The 24,117-nt window shown below is 38.5% G+C and overlaps 1 protein-coding gene across 11 annotated transcripts in view; it reads left to right on the top strand.

Moving 5' to 3' along the window:
* Window positions 1-24,117, top strand: part of TRPM3 (transient receptor potential cation channel subfamily M member 3) — a 1,147,313-nt gene that overhangs the window by 897,079 nt on the left and 226,117 nt on the right. For all 11 annotated transcript variants that reach the window (XM_043978969.1, XM_043979003.1, XM_043979047.1 and 8 more), the window contains exon 8: window positions 22,553-22,676. In XM_043978969.1, coding sequence (XP_043834904.1) covers window positions 22,553-22,676 — 124 coding nt within the window. The remainder of the gene's footprint in view (window positions 1-22,552; window positions 22,677-24,117) is intronic.

The following is a 24,117-nucleotide window of genomic DNA, read 5'->3' on the forward strand; positions in this document are numbered from 1 at the left end:
TTTGCCTTTCGGGGCTAACTCACAGTTTTAAATCTGAGGACTCAGTTTTGAATTCCAGTGGCAATTCAAATACCGTATGAATAAAATTGAGAATTCATTCTTTTGGGTGGCATGAAGTAATATAGAGCAAACATTGTCCACTTTAAAATTTTAGTTTATAGATAATGAATTTTAAGCTTGAAAAGATCTCAAAGATCATCTCCTCCACCACCACCCCATTTTACAGACAAAGAAACTGTGGTCCAGAGGGAATAAGAGTTAGTCAAGATTATACAGGTAATAAATAGAAGAGGAAAGATTGGAACCCAGATCCTCTTCTGAATTTGAATCTAGCTCTCTCCCCACCACAATCAATGTGCAAATAATGCTTTAGTAACTATTACATAGTGTTAGGCCCTGTGTATACAAAGACAACAGTGAAACAATGCATATCCATCTATCTATCTATCTATCATCTATCTCTCCACATATATGTATGTATATTAAAATAGTTACATGATAGTTTTGAGAGTTGGAATGTCAGGGCTTTAGGAAAGCCTTAATGTAGAAGGTGAACTAAATCTTGGTGGAAATTTAAGAATCTAAGGAATGTGCAATTTGTTCCTTTGACAATTTAATATATATTAGATATATTTATACTAGAATTATATTTATATTATGTAATTCTTAGTTTCTTTTAACATTTATGATTGTTCACTTTTACCTTTGAATATCCTAAATCTATTACCAAGAATATAAATCTGAGAGTGTAAATTCAAGAATAAATTAACTTTGGAGATAAATTACAGTGAGCATAACTGGAAATCTTTTAGGGATGAGATTGTAACTGAGAGACAAACTTTCACAATACAAATACAGTCTTTCACAAGACAAATTAATTTATATGTTTCACATGAAGTTAGCAGTTACTTTTTTCTTTTTAACCTTATTCCCTTCGACCTCTGCTCTTGGCCCTGTCGTAGCATCAGAGAAATCAACAACAAAAGCACCTTTTCTCTTTAGACAAAAAAATTATTTCGTCATGAGGCTGAATTGTCTGATGCTCCTGCTTCAGAATTTTTAATGTCACAAAATAATCCACAAGTCATTCAATGTAGCTATATTTCATGGTTTCATTATTATTGGCAAACTGTTCTTTTAGAAACTTAAGTCAACACTATGCTTAACAAATTTATTAATGTGACCCAAGTTCAACTTATGTACAATAGCCATCCTTATTGAAAATGCACAAGGCAACTTTTTTTCTTTTGGTAATGGCTGGATTTAGGGGCCTGATTATTTACCCTTCTGAAGAGAAGGGATTTCATTGTTTGGTAGATAGATCAGAAAGAACATTGTACATGTTACAGCCATTCAAAATGAAGAATCACGGGCAGCTAGGTGGCACAATAGATAAAGCACCAGCCCTGGATTCCGGAGGACCTGAGTTCAAATGTGGTCTCCGACACTTACTACCTGTGTGACCCTGGGCAAGTCACTTTAACCCTCATTGCCCTGCAAAAAAAAAAAAAGAAAAGAAAAAGAAAGGAAAGAAATGAAGAATCACTTTGAGCAACTCTTTTCAGCTCTATCCCCCACAGAAAAAGGTTTTGGTTGAAGAAAAAAAATTCAGGCTAGCCCCAAATTCTTGCCTTACCCGCTTCTATGAAAAACTGCAATGTTCAAAAAACCGTGTGAAATAAAATACCTACCCTGAGAGAACCCACAGAAAGCTTCCAGGATTTTTTAGGTAAATTTCATTTTATCTAATATTTATCTAAATATTATATATATACATAATATTTATATATACATATACATAATATTTCTATATATGCATATACATTATCCATTCATGGTCATTTCTGAATGTGTATACATAGCTATTTACATGGGTTTCTGCTTAGCTTTCTCAAATACACAGGGTCTTAGGATGAGAGATTCAGAGCTAGAAGGGACCTCACTATTGTCATTTCAGTCATGTCTGACTGGAATGCCCGCATTTGTAATCAAAATATGATCACATTTTGAAATCTGACAATTGGTGTATCACATATCACTATAGTAGTTCCTTTTTCAACTAGTTTAAATTCCCTTGCTCACACACAAACACACACACACACACATGCACACATGCAATGGCTTCATTTTACAGATAAGGAAACTAAGGTAAATAGGATTAAATAACTTGTCCAGGGTCAGATGGTGTCTGAGGTCAGATTTGAACTCATGTCTTCCTGACTCCAGGCTTGGCACTCTATCCACTATACTTTCTGAGGTAGCTACCCCAGAAGGTTCAGAACCTTCTTAGATGATTGATTGCTAAGGAACTTTAGCTATCATCTAGTCCAATACAACTGCCTCAGTTTACAAATGATTTAAGTGATTTGCCCAAGGCAACACAAGTAGTACGTGAAACTTCTAAAATATTTGTTGAGTCCACCCTGAAATTCCCAACTTCTCAGAGAGGCAACAAAGTTTGTAGACAGCCCTAGAGTTAGGAAGGTCTTTATTCAAGTGTTGCCTCTCAATCATACTCTAGGCAGGTAAGCCAAATAATCTCAGTGCCCCCAGGGAAATCTGTGATACTGTAAGTTGTAGAGCAAGCGCCAACCGTCATTGGGTTTTTGGACTTTTTTTTTCCTTTCTGTTCTCTCTCTCTCTCTCTCTCTCTCTCTCTCTCTCTCTCTCTCTCTCTCTCTCTCTCTCTCTCTCCCTTTCTTTCTTTTTTTGGTATTCCCAGCACTTAGCACAGTGTATGTTGGCACATAGGCACATAATAAGTGCTACTTATCCAACTGACTGGAATTTCCCAATACAATCTGTGTAACCACAGATCCAGTATAAAAAATAAAAACAATCACAAAATGGTCACTGGCATTTTTATCATCTGCTAGGGGATAAAGAGATAAAATACAAAACTGGAGATGGAAAAGCCCAGCTCTGTCCATATCTTCTCTTTGTCTCCAACTAACGGTCCAACCAGAGATAATAGGAAAGTCATCTGGAGAACACACTAATAAGACGTTCTAGAAAACCCGCTCTAGTAGATCCAATCCTGAATCTCATCATCTTAGTGCACTGAAGCATGGCTGGGAGATATTGCCATACAATTCAGGGTCACAAATGTTTTCTTCCTCCACTCAAAGGAGATTTCCATCTAAAACAGGAGGATGTCAAAACCCCATTTGTCTCTATTAGATCTGCCAGAACAAAGTAATTGATCTGATAGTTTGCATGCCAGCTTGATTTAGACATGCCAGGGAAGGAAAGGAAGAAACAAATATCAAACATGCTTAAATTAGGTGCCCATTTTCAATTGTCTTAATTTCCTGGTTTCTTCTGGAGTTTTCTCTCAGAAACTATGCCAAATTTGAATGCAGTGCCACAGTTGGCCTGTCAAAATGCAAAAGCAATTAATTGAGCTAAAGTGATGGAGATTCCTAAATCTTAAGAATCAACACCCTGAGATGCCTTAAAGAGAGAAGTTTAACATAAGGGGCATTATTTAAAGTTATTAGCATGACATCAGACTTGGTGGAATCTTGTAATGGAATGGAATGATACAGCTATTCAATGAGTGATGATGACAAGTAGAATGAGGAATGTCTGCCTGGATGTTAGGACAAATAGGCATTTCTGAGCATATACTTCTCCTTTCAGTACTCAGCATGGAGAAAAAAAAATATCATTACATTTTGAAATTTAAAAACTGGTATATCCCAAATCACTATAATGGTTCCTTTTATTCAACTGGTTTAAACACCCTTGCTCACACAAACACACACAATGAATTAAAAGCTTGAAAACAAGGACTTGTATTCAGACTTTTTCTCCTAATGAAGATACAAATAACATAAGCATTTATAAATAAAAAGGTTTTTTAAAATATCTATTTTGTGCCTAGTATGATGGCTAGGCTTTGTGAGGAATTTTTTTTAAAGCATGTCTGTTCCCCAGAAGGGTAGGGATGAAATGTAGAAATTACAGTACATGGGGCAGCTAGGTGGAGCAGTGTATTAAAAACACTGGCCCTGATTTCAGGAGGAACTGAGTTCAATTTTGGCCTCAAACACTTGACACTTACTAGCTGTATGACCCTGGTCAAGTCACTTAACTTAATGAGGGTTACTTCATTTCCCCCCACACACAAAAAAAATACAGTACAGTTAATACTAAATTGGTTGGTTTTGATGAAGGTTGAAATCATTTTTAGGCAACTTTTGAGATGCCCTTCCCCTAGACTTTTAACATAGTAATGAAGTTTTCAATGATAGCAACTCCCAAAGACCATCTTCTAAGTTGTAGTGGGATTACTCTGTGGAACCATGGTGGAAGCACCAACACTGATAATATTTTTTAAGATTCTTCAAATAAATTTTGAAGGATTTTTTACTTAAAGTGAAAAATGAAGTTGGGAGAGTCATGTCTTTATCTCACTGGCAATTCATTTTATTAACATCTATTAGCATAATTGAGCTGTGCCATAAGGTGGGGTAAAATGTTAAATATAGACAAGAATCCAGATAATTTAGGGAAGAAATAACTGTTAGAAGCTGGAGAGATTTTTTTTTAACTTGAAGTTATCCAAATTGGGTATCTCTATTGATTAAAATGACTAAAAGTTTGCTCAACTTCATACTTCACTTTAGGTAAATAGAGCTTTGAACATGAATGGAAGACAATATTTATAGGAGATAGTTGGTTCATGACTAAATTGACTGATGACTGGAGACAGGGGAAGTGCTTCCCAAATAAGGAAAATCTTGCAATCATCGTTCTCCTTTTAGACAGATAATCAATATCTGGTGGAGATTTTAAAAAGAATACTTTTTATATTGCTTTTTCTAGAGGTTCCTGTAGCTATTGTCACAGACTATTTATTTCATGGAATAAATGTTTTCTCCATTTCTGAAGGTTAAAAGACATCCAGATTGGCCCTTGCTTATGTTAGACTTACTTAGGAAGGACACATGTTTTACCTTGCGTTTCATTCACAGAATTATCCAAATTATTATATTATCACCAAAGTCATTTGAACACTATGCTAAGTTAGCATTCAAAATATTTGAAGAGCTGAGTAAAATTGCATTTCTTTCTTTATTAGAACTGTGATTGGTTCCAAAAGTCTATAGAATTACCCTTTTCAGTTTCTGATTTGGAAACTTATAGTAAGATAGCAGCTTTTTCTGGAAAAGATCTGAGGGTTTTAGCAGATTATAGACTCAGAGTATTGGCAGTATGATGTGACATTCAAAAAACTAAATGTGATTGTAGCTAAAATTAAGAGGGGCATTCTTCTAGGAGAAAAGAGACAATAGACCCCCTGTCCACTACTTTGGTAGGATCCCATTTTATATGCAGCTATGCCTGGATTCAAGAAGACATGAGTTTAAATCCACTCTCAAAAAGTTACTAGCTGTGTGACAAGGGCAAGTCACTTAACCTCTGACTGCCTCAGTTTCCTCAATTGTAGAATGGAGATCATAATAGCCCCCAGCCTCCAAAAATTGTTGTGGAGATAAAATGATATATTGTTAAGTGTTTACCACATTCCCTGGTACATAGTAGGCACTTAATAAATGCTTGTTCTCTTCCTTCACAGGCTCATGAGTTCATAGATTTAGAGGAAGAAGGGACCTCTGAGGTATGGTGTTCAGTTCTGAGCATCACAATTTACATACCATGTTGATAAGCTAGTGAGAATTTAGAAGAAGGCAACCAGGAAGAGTCTTGAGTCCAAGTCATATAAGGAGCAGTTGAAATAATTAGGATGTGTAACCTGAAGAAAAGTCTCAAGGGGGACATAAGAGCCATTTTCAAATATTTTAAAGTGTTTAAAGAAGAAAGATTAGAATTGCTTGTTTTGGCCCCAGAGGATAGAGTAGAGCAATAGCGAGCAGTAGGTGGGAGTTACAAAGAGATAAATTCAGAGTAAACATTCTGAGAAATAGAGCTGTTCAAAAGTGCAGTGAGTGACTCAGGAGGTTATCAGTTCCTCTCAATCAAGGTCTTCTAGCAGAGCCTGAATGATGTTCCTTTTACTAGGTATATTATACTGGGAATTCCTTTTTGTGAATGGCATGCACTAGATGGCTGCTGAGGGCCCCTCCAACTCTTAATTGAAAGAATCCCATCAAGAAGAGTGGTAATAATAACTAACAATTATATGGCTCTTTAAAGTCTGGGAAGTTCTTTCCATATTTTCTCTCACTTGATCTCCATAATTACCCTATAATATAGGTGGTATTTTTATCTCCATTTTAAAGGTGAGGAAACTGAGGCTGAGGAAGGTTAAGTAATTCGCCATGAGTTAACACAGCTAGTAAATATCTGAGTCACCATTCCAACTCAGATCTTACTGACTCCAAGTCTAGTACACCTTTCTACTCTGTCACCTTGCTCTCCCCTCCCCCCCACCCCATACGTAACTGTCCCATAATGAATGTAGTACTCCTGGCTTTTGGGGGGAGGGCAATGAGGGTTAAGTGACTTGACCAGGGTCACACAGCTAGTAAGTGTCTGAGGCTGGATTTGAACTCAAGTCCTCCTGAATCCAAGGCCAGTGCTTTATTTACTGTACCACCTAACTGTCCCCCTGTAGTGCTCTTCTTAATAAAGTTTTACTATGAGGATTCAGGTTATATTGAATTTTAGAATTCTATGGATGAAGTGCTCAAAATTCATCTATAATCTACCTACCACATACACAGTATTTATTCTCACAAAAAGTAAAGAACAATGGGAAGGAAAAAAATAAGAGCAAAATACACCCAGTAACATAATAGGTGGTCCCCATATTATCATGTGATAATGCAAAACCACCACTGAGGTATCTGCAACTCACCTCAGGTTTTTGCTGAATACAGCATAAAGGTTCACTGCCAGGGTGTGTTGCCTTGACTTTAGTATGAATATCTTTATTAATATAGAAAACCAATTTTAAATTATGACAGTCCATTTTTGCCACAAACTATCCTCTTCTCCATGGATTCCATTTCTTTCACTTTTTTAACTGGTTATTTCTGTCATAGAATTTAAAGCTATAAGAAGTTTAAGAGATCATCTGGTCCAACACACAAACCTCTCTTTTTCATGAATGGGGAAACTGAAGCCCATAAAGGGAAAACAACTTCCCTAAAATCACAGGATTGCTAAGTATCTGTGCCAGGATCCTATCAGGTTAGAATAATGGAATCTTTGTGTGCTCTGGCCAATACAGCATGTTTTCAGCCTAGATCTTTTCCCCTATGAAAAGGGGCAAAAGCCTTGAATATTTCTAAAACTCTTATCTGGATGATGCTCAGACAATAGCTGTACTTAATCTCCCTGCTTTAGAAGGACAGCCACCTGAGTCAATTTGACTGACATTTGAACCTATGGTTGCTGCAAAGTTAGTGGATTAACAGCTAAGCCTGCGGTTTCATTAATAATAGAGAATGCTTTGGACTTCCCTAATGCCTTTCACCCAAAGATTCCAAAGCAGCCCATGAATGTTGATGAACTGCTGCTCTTCTCCAGTTCACGTGTGTCCAGCTGTAGCCACCTGCTGAGTAACTACTTCTTCCTCCCCACTCCCCAGCATAAGCTCCAGTGGGCATCAAGGTAGTTTCAGCAGTGTTAACTTCAAGCTGCATGCCTGCTGTTTGGCAAGGCCTCTGAGCTGTTTCAACAAAACCGTTTCATTTATTTGCATGGCAGACTAACGGCTGCCTAATGAGTTGCTTTACTGGCCTTTTGGATTTTCCACACTTGGAGTGAAAAGCCAACAGAACAACCTGCTGTAGTGAAAGGAGCACTGGATTTGAAGCCAGAAAACCTGGATTAGAATCCTGGCTTAGAGGATGACCATCGGCCAAGTTATATCAGCTCTCTGATCGTTAGATTACTTTTCAGTAAATGATGATGTTGGACTATATAATCTCCAACATCTAACTAGTCCTAAATCTTATGGTCCTTAAAATGTGAATAAAATAATGCATTCCATATAACAGTAACAACTAGCATTTATATAGTGCTTTAATGTATTGCAAGGTGTTGTGCATTTATTAGCTCATCTGATTGTCACAACGATCACGTGAGAAAGGTATTATTATTATTATTATTATCCTAATTTTACAGATGAAGAAATCGAGGCTTGGAGAGGTTAAGGGACTTACCCAGGGCTATATAGGGAGTATGTGTGTGAGGCAGGCTTCAAACTCAGTGTCTTTCTGACTCCAAACCCCAGGCTTTATTCATTGCCCCACCTAGCACATATATTCAAAACAAGTAAGAAAGAATTAGATCACCAAAACCCATGTTGGGTTATAGTTCAAAGGAATCTCCCCATCCAGTGGCATGTATAAAAGAGATTGTCTAAACCCCACATGGGCATTGCATTGGATTAGTGGCCAGTCCTCTGTTACATATGCCAATAAGCCAACCATTTTTTGTGTTGCAAAAGATAAGGCCAAATAAGACGGGCTAAAGCAATGGGCTAAATCTAGTTAATAACATGAAATTCAATAGAAATAAATGTAGAGTCTTGTACTAGGGTACAAAAATCATCTTCACAAGCAAAAGATGGGGAAGCTGAATAGAAATAGTAGGTACTCTGAAAAAAGATCCTGAAATTTAGTGGAATGCAAATGCAAATACAACTGCATAAAATGATAGAGCAGCCAAAAAAGCTAATGTGACTTTGGGTTGTATTAAGAGGAGTTTAGCTTCCAGGGATAGGGAGGTCAGTGTCAGGTAATCTAAAGAGTATCCAGAGGAGGTGAGTATCCAGGTAGGATGGTGAGGTAGAAGCAAGAAAGAAACAAATGGGGGCTTGGTGTCAGGAAACACTTTCTAATAAGTGTGTTCAGTCATGTCTGCCCTTCTTTGACCCTATTTCGGGTTTTCTTTGCAAAGATACAGGATTGGTTTGCAATTTCATTTTATAGATGAAGAAAGTGAGGCAAACGGGGTTAATTGACTTGCCCAAGGTCACACAAGCTAAGTGTCTAAGGCCAGATTTGAACTCGTCTTCCTGACACCAGGCCAAGTGCTCTCTATTCTACTGAGTCACCAGATGCCTCTTCTAATATTTAATGGAATGACTTGCCTCAAGAGGTAGTGAGTACCCCCTCCTCAGAGACCGTGAAGCAGAGGCTGCACGGCCACTTGTCAGGATATGTTATAGCACAGATACCTTTGCTGTATGGATTAGATTAGATAACTCCTTCTAAACCTCAAATTCTCTAACAGACAATGTAGCCAAGCTCCTCTCTGAGGCTACCCCTGCTTAGCCTGCATAAATCTTCTACATAAATAATTGTTTTCATGGCGTCTCCCCGACTAGACTGAGCTCCTTGAGAACGGGACTTTTTATCCCCAGAACTTAGCACAGTGCCCTGCATGCAGTAGACACTTAATTGTTCCTTCACTCATTGACCAGCAGACTGCAGTAGTGGGAAGGGACAATTTTGGTTTTTGTCTTTGTTTCCCCAGTAACTACCTAGTAGGCCCCTAATTGAGTTAAAAACAGTTGAAGTTCAGGAAAAAAAAAATGACATCAGTTTTGTTGGCTTGTTCTTCAGTACATTCCCTTATCTTTGAACTTTGACTTTAACCAATTTACCTCTGCCTTTCACTCTTCTCCACCTTCTTTCTTGGATATGGGTATCCTATCATCACTCTGGTTACAGATACAGCTAGCCTTTGAATGTCTTCTTCCTTTCTCCTAGATCTAGCTTCACCTTTCCCTTCCACCTCGACTCTCCATCTCAATACCCTTCTCAACCTTCTCAGGATTCTTTTACTTCCCACCTGCCTGAAGCAATAAGCAATCAGATATAGATTATACATGTCCAATTATGTGAAACATTACCATATTAGTCATTTTGGATGACTCAAATAAAAGAAAAAATGAAAGAAAATAATAAAAAATAGTATGTTTCAGTCTATGTTCAATCAATATCAGATCTTTCTTTGGAGGTGGATAATATGTTTCATCATTAGTCCTTTGGGATTGTCTTAGATCATTGTATTACTGAGAGTAGTTAAGTCATTTACAATTCTTCATCCAACAATATTGCTGTCACTCTGTACAACGTTCTCCTGGTTCTGCTCACTTCTCTCTACCTCAGTTCATATAACTGAATAAAATAAATTTTAATAGCTTAGACTCCCCAACTGAATAAAGTCAAATTTTCTCTGAACAGTAGCAATATACTCAGAGCCTAAAGACTAAAATGTTTGTTGAATGAGAGTTTCTGGACTTGGAGTCAACAGAGACCAGAAATGTCTGAGACACCCTGTGTGTGTGGCAAGTTACTTAAGCCTCATTTTCCTCAACTGTAAAATAACTTGAGTAATAACTATAGTAGTTACCTAATAAGGTTTTGTGAAGAGCAAATGAGCTAATACATATGTATAAAAGTCCTTTATAAACCTTAAAGCGCTATCAATATAATAGCCATAGGAAACCCCATTTACAAACAGTGGTTGAAGTAATTTATATACTTTCTTGAGCTTTCTTTAAGGGCAAATGGTTTTTCTCCATCCTTGAGATGTGGTTTGGCGGTGATTTTCTTTTTAATTTACAACCAACTGAGGCAGCATATTGCAGTGGAAAGGGGGCTGGATTTGAAATCAAAGAACCTGAATTCAAATTCTGCCCATTTCTTTCTTTCTTTCTTTTTGGTGGGGCAACGAGGGTTAAGTGACTTGCCCAGGGTCACACAGCTAGTAAGTGTCAAGTGTCTGAGGCTGGATTTGAACTCAGGTCCTTCTGAATCCAAGGCTGGTGTTTTATCCAATGTGCCACCTAGCTGCCCCTCTGCCCATTTCTTAATACATGTATGACTGTCAGCAAATCACTTAAACTTAAACACTTAAACAGGCCTTATTTTCTTTATCTAAAAAATAAGGTGGATAAAGTAAATGGCCTCTGAGTTCCCTCAGTTCTAAATCCATGATCTCTTCCAAATGGAAATGTGATTCCCAGAAGTATTTGTCTTGCCTGTTTGATGGCAATCACAGATAGTTATTGTGTCCCATCTTCTACATTAAAAACTCTGCTAGGGGACAGCTGGGTGGAGAAGTGGATAAAGCACTGGCTCTGGATTCAGGAGGTCCTGAGTTCAAAATCCAACCTCAGACACCTGACACTTACCAGCTGTGTGATCCTGGGCAAGTCACTTAACTCTCGTTGCCCTACCCAAAAAAACCCAAACCCCCCAAAAAACCCCTCTGCTACAACTCAGTTAAATTAGGATGATCTCCCCAGCCATGGAAATCGATAACATTTGTTAACAAGAGGGAGGGTCAGGGGTCAGAGAGTCACAGTTGTAGGAAGAGTCTGAGCCTCAATTCAATCCACACATATGGATCTGTGATTTCATCAGCATGGAGAACTCCCAGCAAGTTCACCTGGGGGATGAGAGTTCAAGTCACTTGCCTAGCAGTACAGCAATAAGTGTCAAAGGCTGAACTTTAATTCGGGCTTTCCTGAAGCGCTCTGTGTGTGTGTGTGTGTGTGTGTGTGTGTGTGTGTGTGTGTGTGTGTGAGTATGTATGTTAGAGACAGAGACAGAAAAAGAGAGACAGAGACAGAGACAGAAAGGGGGAGGAAGAGGGAAAAAGAGACAGAGACGGAGATGGAGACAAAAAGAGAGACATACAGAGAGAGTGGCAGGTATATGCAAAGTTTTGATACCGCAGTAGATTTGGTTTTTTTTTTTGTTTTGAGTGGACTTTTCTCATTTCACATCTATGTGCTCTGAATAGTTACAGAGAAGAAAGAAAGCAAATGGTTTAATTTTTAAGGGACTTTACCAGAAGTTAATGTGATGGATAAAAAGGCAGTTAAAATAAAAGTGAATAATTTCTAAAATTTTAGTCATTCCTTCCCTCCCCAAAACAAAGTGAAAACCAGTTGTTCCTTAGATAACAAAGGAAATGGAAAAAACTAGAAGAAATTGGACAACCTCCACAAAGCTGTCCAAGCAAAGTTCAGTGATCTCTTACCCCAACCATTTCCAGAAGCCACAGGCTACTGCTGTTCTCTCACTTCAAAAATATCTAGTACAGATTACTGCATTGCCTGCCAAGCACATAGCTCTTTGGGGGTAGCTTGGCCCTGGATCTTTAGGGGAGCCAAACTCCTTGCAAAAATCATGTTACTTATACCATCTTTAATAGAGACAAATGTTGCCAACAATCGCCTCCCAGATAAATCCTGGCCCTTGCATCCAGGGTTTAAGAGAGAATAGAGTGCATGAAATGAAAATCAGGAAGTTTGACAAAAAAGAAGTTTACTACTAACAATAACCTTTTAATACTCCCTTTTTTGGCTGTCATAATTTGCATTGCTAGGGAAAATGTTCTACAATATTTAGATGCTTCAGTTTATTGCTTTATCAAGTAAGTGAACAGTAAAAGCAAATGCAGATGGCTATGAAAAGAAAAAATCATTACATTCATAAACACAGTTAAGTGAAGACTTCACATACAAAAGAAATTTGGCCATAGTAAAAATTTTCATTTATAAAGCCGCCTAATTAAATTCTCATTTGGAGGAAGTATGTTGGATTGTTACATTCACTAATTATTTGTTATAGTAATAAAAGGCTGAATTTGAAACCTGGGAACCTGAATTCAAATCCCACCTATACTACTTCTGGTCTATATGACCTTGGATAAGTCACTTAACCTTTAGGGTTTCAATTTCCTATCTGCAAAACAAAAAGGTTGAATTAGATATCCCTTTTTGTTCTAGATAATCAACCCTTAAGTGATTATAAGCCTTTTTCTATGTCTTGGATCCCTTTAAGCAGTCTAGTGAAGCTTATGTCCCTTATTCAGAATAATGTTTTTAAATGCATAAAATAAAATATATAGGACTACAAAGGAAAGAAATTATATTGGAATCACTAGCAAAAGTTCACAGACTCCAAGTTAACCCTTTGCTATAAGTCAATATAAAGAAGTGACTTATTAGGCATACAAAAGATGCTCTCCTAACACTATTTCATGAAAATGGGATTCCAGAGTCACCCCACTTCTCTACTTTAATATCAAAGACTGTCAGTTATCCATTCAGCAGGCAGTAATGCTGATGGGGGCAGATAGGTGGCACAGTGGATAGAGCACTGGCCCCGAAGTTGGGAGGACCAGAGTTCAAATCTCACCTCAGACACTTACCAGCTGTGTGATCCTGGGTATGTCACTTAACCCTAATTGCCTTAAATATCCAAGGCCATCTCCAGTTATCCTGATGTTTATCTTACCACTGGACCCAGATGGCTCTGTGTAGGAGAGAGTGAGACTGGTGACTTTTCATAGCCCTGCCTCACTTAAATCCAACTCAATGCCAGTCATAACATCACCTCCAGATGTCATGACCCTCTTAAAGAATGAAGGACAAACAACAACAACAACTATGGTGATAATTGGCCCTAGTCAGGTAACAGATACCATCTTGGACTTTTATAAGGTCTTTATAAGGCATCTCACATCCTTAGAGTAGCTGTGTCATCACCAGAGATACCTTACACTTTTCACAGGAGTCCAGCACAGAGGTGCCTTCTTATTGTGCTCTACTAAACAAGCAGCATGATGCACCTACTCCAGGAAGACCCAGGGCAACATCTGTGTGCTCCCTGAAAATTTTGTCCCAGTGTGTTAGCTTGAGCCATGTGCAACTTAAAATTGTTACAAAAGAATGTTTGTGCCTTAGAGAGGGGAGTTTTCATACATTAAAATAAAAATATGTGCATTTTCCCCATTTTGTTTGACCTGTGATTTTATCTGTGTTCTGTGTGGGGAAACTTCCTCCCGCAGTGGAAATCTTCAAATGATATAAAGTTGATTAGAGCACTTAGATACATAATTTGCTAAAGTCCCTCAGGTGATGCTGTAGATAGAGCTCTGGGCTTGGAATTAGAAAGACTCATCTTCCCAAGTTCAAATCCAGCCTTACACTTACTAGCTGTGTAACCCTGGAAAGTCCCTTAACTCTCTTTGCCTCAGTTTACTCATGTGTAAAATGAGCTGGAGAAGGAAATAGCAAAGCACTCCAACATCATTGCCAAGGAAATCCCAAATGGGGTCATAAAGAATCAGTTGAAAAACAGCTGAACAATAATAAAAAAGTCACTCAGCCAATCTGTGTCAGAGGCCAGACTTGAACATGGGTCTTCCTAATCCTGAGTAAAACTTCTACCTTTTCCAAACAGGAGCAGTAAACATTTTCCCTTCTGCAATTGTTCTGTGCCTTAAGTGGCTGCCTACCCTGGATGTCATCCATTTTCAGTTATAAGCATTCTTCATTTCCTCTCCAAAGAAGTCATATGATTTAATATTGTATTTATTTTTACATTATTCTGTTTTGTCTCATATAAAAATGGCTCATTTTCTAAGGCGAGGAGTGAGCTCTATTTATAAATAGTGAATGTACTTGGGTACGTTCGGAAACCTTTCTGGGCCTCCATTCCTGCTTAGTGATTGATATCTATCTTAGAAACAACATGACTTAATGGGTAGAAAACTGGCATGATAGGAAGATCTATGTTCAAGCCTTGCCTCTATCACACATTTTATGTCCTTGGGCAAGTCACTTAACCTTTGTCTGTGCCTAGAGCAACTATTTTAAGACTATGAACTGCAGTATAATGGGTGTCCTATTTCTTTACTTTTCAATGAATGGGGGATGAAGGTGGAAGGAGAGAATATGAAACTGAAAATACAAATAAAATTAAAATGAATGAATGAATGATTTAAAAAAGATTATAATATGCAAAGCAGGTGACAATCTTTACTGGTGTAGAAAGTTTCGCTGGGAGTTCACTAAACCAATGAAATCACAGATCCAATCAAAAACCAAAATTTTCCGTTGTCCTCAAGCAAATGTCTAGTTTAATTTAAAGATAGGGACAGACCTGTGATTTCATTGGCACGGAGAACTCCCCATGCCAGTGACGGTAAAGTTTAATTACTTTTCTTTAAAACTCTTTGATTCTCCTCATAAGAAGATGGTCTACTCGTCCCAAAGTGAGTTGTTATTAATGAATCTCGATGCTTAAAGACAACCCACAGTTTTCCCTGATGACAACTACATAAGATAAAAGAGAGCTGGCTCTTTTTTTTCCCTCCTCAGCTCTAAAGCCATTAACCTCAGCCTAGTTTTCTTATTTTCCCACTGGTGAGAGAACCCAGCAGGTTCTCTCTGAATTGTAAACACATTTATCTATTTTTTTAATTTGAGAGGGAGAGAAAAATCATTCCACTGACATTTAAAACCTTTGTTGTGGGTGTGTAGGCTGGCACGATGATGTTGATGTTGTCTATGTTGGAGTAGAACACAAATACCAAACACATTCAATGCTATTGGTTATACTCAGTATTTGATGAACATTGACCTATTTAAAAAAAATAACATTGTGACTCATCTAATAAGTCCCAGACCTAAGTACAATATTTCAGTGGAGAAACAAATGTGGTAGTATGCAGCTTTTCACACTCCAAAGGTTACATTTCCTAAATTACTAAACTCTCTAATTGGAGGTATGCTAGGAATAACAATGCTACATACAGAACAACAAATTAATAGCTACAGTCATTAGACGCGATTTTGTCAACCCCCAGTCCTCCCCCTCAAGGGCTGAAACTATAAATAATATGATTACTGGTTTCTGGTGTCAAGCAATTTTAAGTACTAATCTAAGTAGCCCCAAAAGGGAAGCTAAAATGGATCTGTTTCCATATCCACTGGTTTCTATTTATCACAGTCCAAAAGAAGAGAGCTTAAGCTAGGCAACAGAAATGGGAAGAACCTGGAAAGTCACATACTTAACTCCAAGAAATGGAATTTCCCCAGATCTTGGGGAATTTCCCAGTTCCAAAGAAAAAATAAAAAGTTTTTCTCTTCTTCCTCATTTTTTCTTTAAAAGCAAAGTCTTTGTTATATGAGACAATATTTATAAGCACTTAGCACAATGCCTTGCACACAGTAGGCACTTTACAGATGCTTATCCTCTCCTTCCATACAGGATGGCTTTCTAGATGGGAGAGGGATACAGGGGGAAATTAAGGTGATGTAAAAATAAAAGCTATCAATAAAAAATATATTTTTAAAGAGAGTGAATACACAATGAATACAAAATAGGACATATTATCAGATTAGCAAAAGGGTGGGTATAGTAGGGAGCAGTGATTCATGGTTCATAGCAATCATTTATTAAGTACCCATTGTGTGCCAGGCTCTGACCTAGGTATTTGCTGGAGAAGCCAATACAAAGAATGAAATAACACCTACTCTCAAAGAGCATTCTGTTAGGAGTCCAAATATCTGTACATTCAGAACAAAAACAAATTCAAAGTCAATAAATACAAGATGGGGCAGGGTGGGGTGGGGCTAGCAAGTGCAGGAATCAGGAAAGGCTTATTGTAGAAGGCGGTGCTTGAGCTAAATGATGAAGGAAAAGAGGGATTCAATGATTAGAAATGAAGGAGTGCATTCTAGGCATGGGAGGACAGCCAAGGGCAAAGAGAGGGAGTATTTGTCCTATGTGCGGAGTAGGAAAGTTAGTTTAAGCATAGAATGGAAGAAGGACAATAATGTCTATAAAGGCTAGAAAGATGGGTTGTGGCCAGGTTATGAAGGGCTTTAAAAGCCAAGCAGAGGGTTTCTATTTCTCCTAGAAGCAAAAGAGAAGGACTGGAATTTATTAAGTAAGGAAATGCCATAGTCAGAATTGAGGTTACAGAAAATGATTTTATTTTTGTTAATAATAACTAGCATTTACATTGATGCTTTACAAATAACATCTCATTTGAATCTCACAATAATGCTCAGTTAGGTGCTGAGACAGTCAAAGGTGCCTAGGGTCACACAGTTAAAAAAGGGTCTGAGGCTAGATTTGAACTCAGGTTCTCCTGACTCCAGGACCAGAAGTCTATCCACTGTCCCAGCTAGGGGAAACTTTGGCAAATACATAAAGGACAAAGTAGGATGAGGAGGAATTTAAACAGGGAGGCCACTGTGATAGTTGAGGCGAAAGGTGAAGAAAGCCTGAAGTAAGGAAATAATTGTGTGAATAAAAAGAAAGGGTAAGATGTGAGAGATGTAGTAGAAGTAGGGATGGCAAGATGGCAGCTGACACCAAGTCACCTGCCTCATTGACTCAGTTTCCTCATCTGCAGAATGAGGGGGTGGGACTATTTAATTTCTGTAGGCCCTTCTAGTTCTACTTGACCTTGCAAGTAGTTCTGAGGTATCAAGAGCAAAAATGATCTTCAACCCATAAAAGTTTGCATCCCTGTTTCCTTTGCCTCTTTCACCTCACTTCCTCACCAATGTGAATTTAGAGTTAGAGGTCCTGAGTTTTAATCTCATCTCTACCACAAAGGACTAGGCAAAGTCTCTTTACTTTTCTAGACTTGAGTTTTCTCACGTGTAGAATGAGGGAGTTGGAAGAGATGACCTCTGAGGTCCCTTCTATTTCCAAATCTATGAAAATATAAAAACCATGACCTCAGTTTTCTTATCTGTAAAATGAAAGATTTGGACTAGATGTCCTCTGAGGTCCCATCCCATTCAATTCATAAGAATACAAAAACTCTCAATCCCAATTTCCTCATCTAGAAAATGAAGAGACTAGACTGGGGGCCCCCAAGGTCACCTCCAGCTCCCAATCTTTGATCCTATCAGTCTAAAAGCCTCTACTTTCTCCTCATTCATCAAACTAAAAGCAGGATCTTCCTGTAGCAAATACACTTAGATTTCAGCAACAGTCTGAAGATTTTAATTGAAGGAAGGAAGGAAGGAAGGAAGGAAGGAAGGAAGGAAGGAAGGAAGGAAGGAAGGAAGGAAGGAAGGAAGGAAGGAAGGAAGGAAGGAAGGAAGGAAGGAAGGAAGGAAGGAAGACAAAAAGACACATGTGAGAATGAGGTACAAGTGATTTCTCTTTCACCAGCAGCCTCATTCTCATTAGGCCTGTCCTTGTTTCATGTGGCCTTGGACATATGGACATCTTCCTATGACCTGACTAGCAAAGACATGCAGAGACTATATGATAATGCTCTGGTTTCAAGCCCCACTCACAAGGCCAGGGGACATAACTGTTAGAAGGAATCTGTTGGCTCTCACCCTCTTAATCCACAGGACTTTTTGGAGCACCATCATTCATGTGGCCTTGGCATTCCTGTTAAGAATATTCGCCCTGCTGTTACCATTTGTTACTCATTGATGTAGCCCAGTGCCATCCTGTTTCACTCATGTTTCAGCTGACAAATATGGAGTTGTGGAAGGCAAAAACAGTTTTCCCAAAGAAGCACATACATCAAAACCACTTTGAGAATGAGTTCATGCTTTAGTAGATGTAGTCCTGCCCCCCAATAACAAATGCCTTAGCCATTTCAATAAAAATATATATTTTTTACATGGGAGCTTCTATAATATCAGTCCATCTATGAGCATGATATTAAATGCCAGACATTGGGGATACAAATACAATGAATGAAATGCCTCCTACCAAAAAGCTCACATCCTAATGGGAGAACTATAATATATTAAAGTGATATCAAGAGGCAGAATGATGTGATGGAGAAAGAAAATAATTCAAATCCCAACTCTGAAACATAGTGGCCATGGGATGACCCCTGAGTAAATCATTTAACCTCTCAACGCTCTAGGCAATTCTCTAAGACTATAAATTGAATACAAGATTCCAGCCTGCATTGCTAAAATGGAGTTCCTTCATCTGGGGATTCCTTATTGTTTCCTTTCTTTTATATATTTATTCCTTACATCAATGAAATCACAAGTCCATTCCCTATCCTGATCCTCTGCTAAAATAATAATGCTGTTGTTCAGTCTTTTCAATCACGTCCAACTGCTTGTCACCCCTTTTAACGTTTCCTTGGCAAAAATACTGGAGTGGTTTGCCATTTACTTCTCCTGCTTCTTTTCCAGATGAGGAAATTGAGGGATATAGGCTGAAGTGACTTGCCCAGGGTCACACAACTAGTAAGTGTCTAAGGTCAGATTTGAACTCAGGTCTTCCTGACTCCAGGCCCTGTACTCTATCCATGTACCACCTAGCTGCCCCCAAATAATAATATACTATAATGCAATATAATATAAAAAGTTTAATGTTATCTAGAAACACAAGAGTTTAATATATATGTGTATATTAATAGAATCAATTAATGTTAATATTGTATATTAATATAATTGATATACAAATATACATATAGATATAGGTATCTATATAAGAAGATATTTATAGATATTTATAGAAATGTATGTGTACACACATATATATCTGTGTATGTGTGTGTATGTATACACACATTGTTGTTGTTGAGGACAAATCACTTGCTCACTAGTCCCCAGTTTCCTCATCCGTCAAATTAGGGTGTTGGTTTCTACAGCCCTTTCTAGTTCTGCTTTGTTTTGAAGAATCAACACTAAGAATGACCTTCAGCCTGTAAAATTTTGTTCTGTCCCTATCCTGAGTGATAGAGATTGTCTTGACACGTAGGTTAAATATAATGTTCCATACAAGGAGAGGGAAGGAAATATGTAGAAAAGAATCACTGTTGACTAGTGTTCATTTCTGAGCTTAACCTTTGATACATCTGACAAAAACAAGGGCCTGGTTGAATTGATTAAGTGCTTCACTGATGGCTCAGTGGTCAGACCATGACCATTCTAGTCTCTGGACCTCTTCTGATGCCCTTAAACAGCAGACTCAACCTGTTCAGCTGCAAGTCCAAAGTACAGTGATGAAGGTTGTGTCCTCAGTACTGGTATCACTGTCAGTCTGTACCAGGAAAAGTATACCTGTGGCATCATGGAGTCCACTAATTTGCCCTTGAAAACTCTCATCTCAAAGGGTGGCATGTTGCTTGTATAATCAGGAGATTATTTAATAGAGTCTCTCTCTGAAATCGATGAGTGACTTTGGGAGAAGAGAAGGGAATATAGAGGAAGGGAGAGAATAAGCATTTAGATATCACCCACTGGATGCCAGGCATTGTGCTGAGTGCTAATTACAAATATTATCTCACTTAACCATCACAATAACTACGAGGCACTATTATTCCCATTTTACAGTTGAGGAAACTGAGGCAGACAGAGGTTAAGTGACTTGTCTAGGATCACATATTAAGACAAAGTGAACTCAGGTCTTCCTGACTCCAGGCCTAGGACTCTATCCATTGAGCCACCTTTGGTAGCTTTGTTTTGAACTTCACAATCTGTTGTTTTACGAAGACAGAAATGCCAAGCAATGGTTATTGTTTATAGGAAGGGCATGAGGATAGGAGTCAGGGCACTTGTGCTGTAGTCCTACATCTGCCATGGGCTTCAGGTTCCCCATCTGCTGAGTTTGGAGGCGGAATTACATTTTTTCGGAGGTCTCTGAAGGATCTATCGTTGTGTCACTTTCACGGTTAAGTAGGAAGATAAAGGAAAATAAATTTGGAGAGAGTAAAAATAAAAAAATCTGCATGCAGAAATGGCTATTCTAACAGGTTAGTCAGAAATATTTCATAAAAGTATGACAATATAGGTACAAAGTTCTCTGGAGTCGTTTAGATTCAAAATCTGAATAACTTTAATCATAAATCCATATAATTATAAATTTGATACAAAGCTCATAAGATCATAAATCTTGAGTTGAAAGGAACCCCAGAGGCCAACCTCCTTATTTCAGTGATGAAGAAACAAAGACCCAGTGACTTGCCCAGGGTCATACGGTCAATATGTGTCATAGGTAGGTTTTAAATTTAATTTTTCCTATACTCTGAAGCAAAATCTTTATATACTATAATACTCTACTCATCCCCATTTGACAGATAAGGAAACTGGGGCTAGGTAAGGTTAAGCAATTTGCCAGTCAATCAACAAGCATTTATTAAGCACCAACATAGTACCAAGTCATTGTGCTAAGCACTGGGGATACTAAGAAATGAAAAGAAAAAAGTGTCGGCTCTCAAGAAACTCAAGAAACCCAATCCAAGTTTCTATCTCTACATCCATGCTGCTTCTAGGCAGCAACCTGATGGCAGAATTGATAGGAAAACTGCCAGGATGCTATTTTATAGTTTGTAAATTAAGTGTTGGTTGGATAGTATGTTTCCACCTTCATGTGCAGCAGCCCTTAAAAAAGAAAGAAAGAATATTTGACAAACCAAATGGTAGGAAACCATCACATGGACCAGATTCTTATTTCCAGATATTCAGTAAAAGTCCATCACGAGCCATAGTTTTGGTGATTCCAGTTTTGTTCTAAACTTCCAAAGTATCCGAGTCAGGAGGAAGTCAGACATAGTCCTTGTCTGCACCAAGGTGATGACTTTGACCACCTCTATGTCATATGCCGCTTTCTCAGTCTGCTTGATCTGATATTTGTTGGCCTTGATATCCATAATGTATACCAGGGTCGTGGTGTCCTGAGTCTATTTCATGGTAGACCCAGAGACCAAGGGAAACTTGATAGCATAGCGATCAAGCTTGCTTATCTTTGGGGTATTTTTCCAAAAGTCCTTGGCTGTCTGAACCAGAAGTTTCTTAGTGTCTTTTTCTGCCTTTGCCCTTTGCCCAGCCCTTTTGGAGTTCAAGGGTCATCATAGGGCTTCTGTCTTGGAGGGGCCGGCTGTTTCATCTTCTGTACCATGTTGGGGCGGGGGGAAGACCTGTCATTCTATTTCATAATTAGAGATAAAGCTTAAAATGCAAATACTTCAGGGAGAACTGGATATTGGTCAAATTCCCATGATAGTCTAAATTACTTTTTTAGAACCTTTTCCTGGGAGCTCTAAAAGCCTAAAGAAAGGGTGTTGGATACCTGGAGGGGTGAGGAGCATGTTGATGAAGTCACATAGAAAAGACAGAGGAGGGAATGGAAACCAAGTCAACCATCCTTCTAAATCAGGAGTTCTTAACTTTTTTTGTGTTGTGGCCCCTTTGGCATTCGAGTGAAGACTATCCTTCGTTTCAAAATATTTTTAATGCATAAAATACACAGAATCAGAAAGGAAATAAATTAAATTGAAAGTTATTTTTAAAAGAACTTATAGAGCTCATTAAAAACCTCTGTAAATAATCTTGCCAAGGGCCTGACTGACAAACACCTTTGTTCTTCATTTAAACAATTTTATGCAATAATAACCCATCACCAAAGCATTCTTATTAGACATAAACATTGTGACTTTCAAAAAAACCAAGCTTCCCTAGCCCAGCTGGCACATTGGCATGTTCAGCTCAAGCAGAGATCCCAGCTGAAATCAAAATCTGAATGGAAAATCCCCATGCTTTCTTTCATGTAGAAATCCTCATAGCTGGAAGCTTAAAATGGTTTTCTGTCAACCCACAGACAGACCGGACTTGAAATCAAATCTCAGAGGTGAAAAATTGTTGCTTCAAAGGCAGCCCATTGTTTTTCACTCCATGAGTTTACATTTCCCACCAAATCTATATTTTCACCCTTCTATAGCCTTAAAAAAGCAGCTAATCTTCTAACTCTTTATTCATGGCCATGAATTGGCTGCTGAGCACATGTTGTATATATGTTTTAATGGTGTTTCTTTTTTTCAGCCTCATTAATGAATCTTTGAGGGACCAGTTGCTAGTTACCATCCAGAAAACATTCACCTATACTCGAACTCAAGCTCAGCATCTTTTCATAATACTCATGGAGTGCATGAAGAAGAAGGAATTGGTAAGTGAATAGGACTCTGGACCAAATTCTGATGTGGTTGGGGTGAATGGTGCTTTCTCCCAGATGCTAACCTGGCAACATAGTGTACTTTCTCCTCCGGCAGTCCTTCACAACTCCACATAATATGCCTGACTCTCCATGTGCCATCACTGGCCCTGAGCTGCCACTTCTAGGTCTCAAAACTGAGATTTCCCTCCTGTGGGGACTACTGTCCACTATAGTCATTCCCATCTACCTCCTTTCCAGGGTTTGAAGAACATGGTCTGGACTTTTTGTAGATATGCTCCCCCTTTGTCAGAATGACTACAATGTTCAACTATTCTTTGTACCCAGCAAACCAACTTCCACCTTCCCATTGAATTTGCCCCAAGGAGAAAGACTTCCTACTCATGACTCTGGTTCCAGATATGTAAAGAGGTTTCCTCTTTCCCTCTGCCTTATGTGGTGATTTCTTTTGCTCAATCAATCAACAAACCTTCAGTAAAGCTTATTTTCTGCCAGGTACTTTGCTAAGCTCTGAGGACAGAAATAAAAAGCAAAAGGAGTCTCTCATTAAGAAGCTTACATTCTAGAGGAGGAGATGACCTGTATGTAAATTGTTTCATACAGAGGAGACAGACACACAACACAGAGTAAGGGGCACCAGGGGCTGAGGGGCCAGGAAAATTCTCCCACAGAAAGTTTGAGATGTCTTAAAGGAAACAAGGGATTATCAGAGGTTATATAAGAAGAGAGAGCATTCCAATCTTGGGGACAAGTAGTACAGAAGTATGGAGGCATGAAAAGGAGCATCATAGGTAGAAATATACAAAACACCTAACATCTAAGTTTGATCTACTGTATTTGCACTTTCTCCATCACTTTCTTAAGTCTAGACAATCACAAAACAATTAAGTCAAGCCTTGATTTGTAGTGTTTGCCCATTTCCAAAGCATAAATCTTATTGTTGCTGTTGTTCAATTGTTTCAGCCATGTCTGACCCATTTCATGGATTTTCTTGGCAAAGATACTGGAGTGGGGCAGCTAGATGGTGCAGTGGATAGAGCACTGGCCCTGGAGTAAAGAGTACCTGAGTTCAAATCCAGCCTCAAACACTTAACATTCACTAGCTGTGTGACCCTGGGCAAGTCACTTAACCCTAATTGCCTCACTAAAAAAAAAAAAAAAGATACTGGAGTGGTTTGCCACTTCCTTCTCCAGCTCCTTTTACAGATGAGGCAAACATATTATGTGACTTTCCCAGGGTCACAAGATAGGAAGTGTCTGAAGCCAGATTTGAACTCAGCTCTTCCTGAGTCCAGACTCAGCACTATCCACTGTACCACCTAGCTGCCCAAGGTGTAAATACTCACGCTGAAATTGTAACAATCTGGAAGCCAGTAGTAGCTGGTTCCTTCACACCTCTGATAGTAGGCAAATGTGATTGGACCATAGATTGAAT

The sequence above is a fragment of the Dromiciops gliroides genome, chromosome 1 (genome assembly GCF_019393635.1).
Source record: "Dromiciops gliroides isolate mDroGli1 chromosome 1, mDroGli1.pri, whole genome shotgun sequence".
NCBI classification, from domain to species: Eukaryota; Metazoa; Chordata; class Mammalia; order Microbiotheria; family Microbiotheriidae; genus Dromiciops; species Dromiciops gliroides.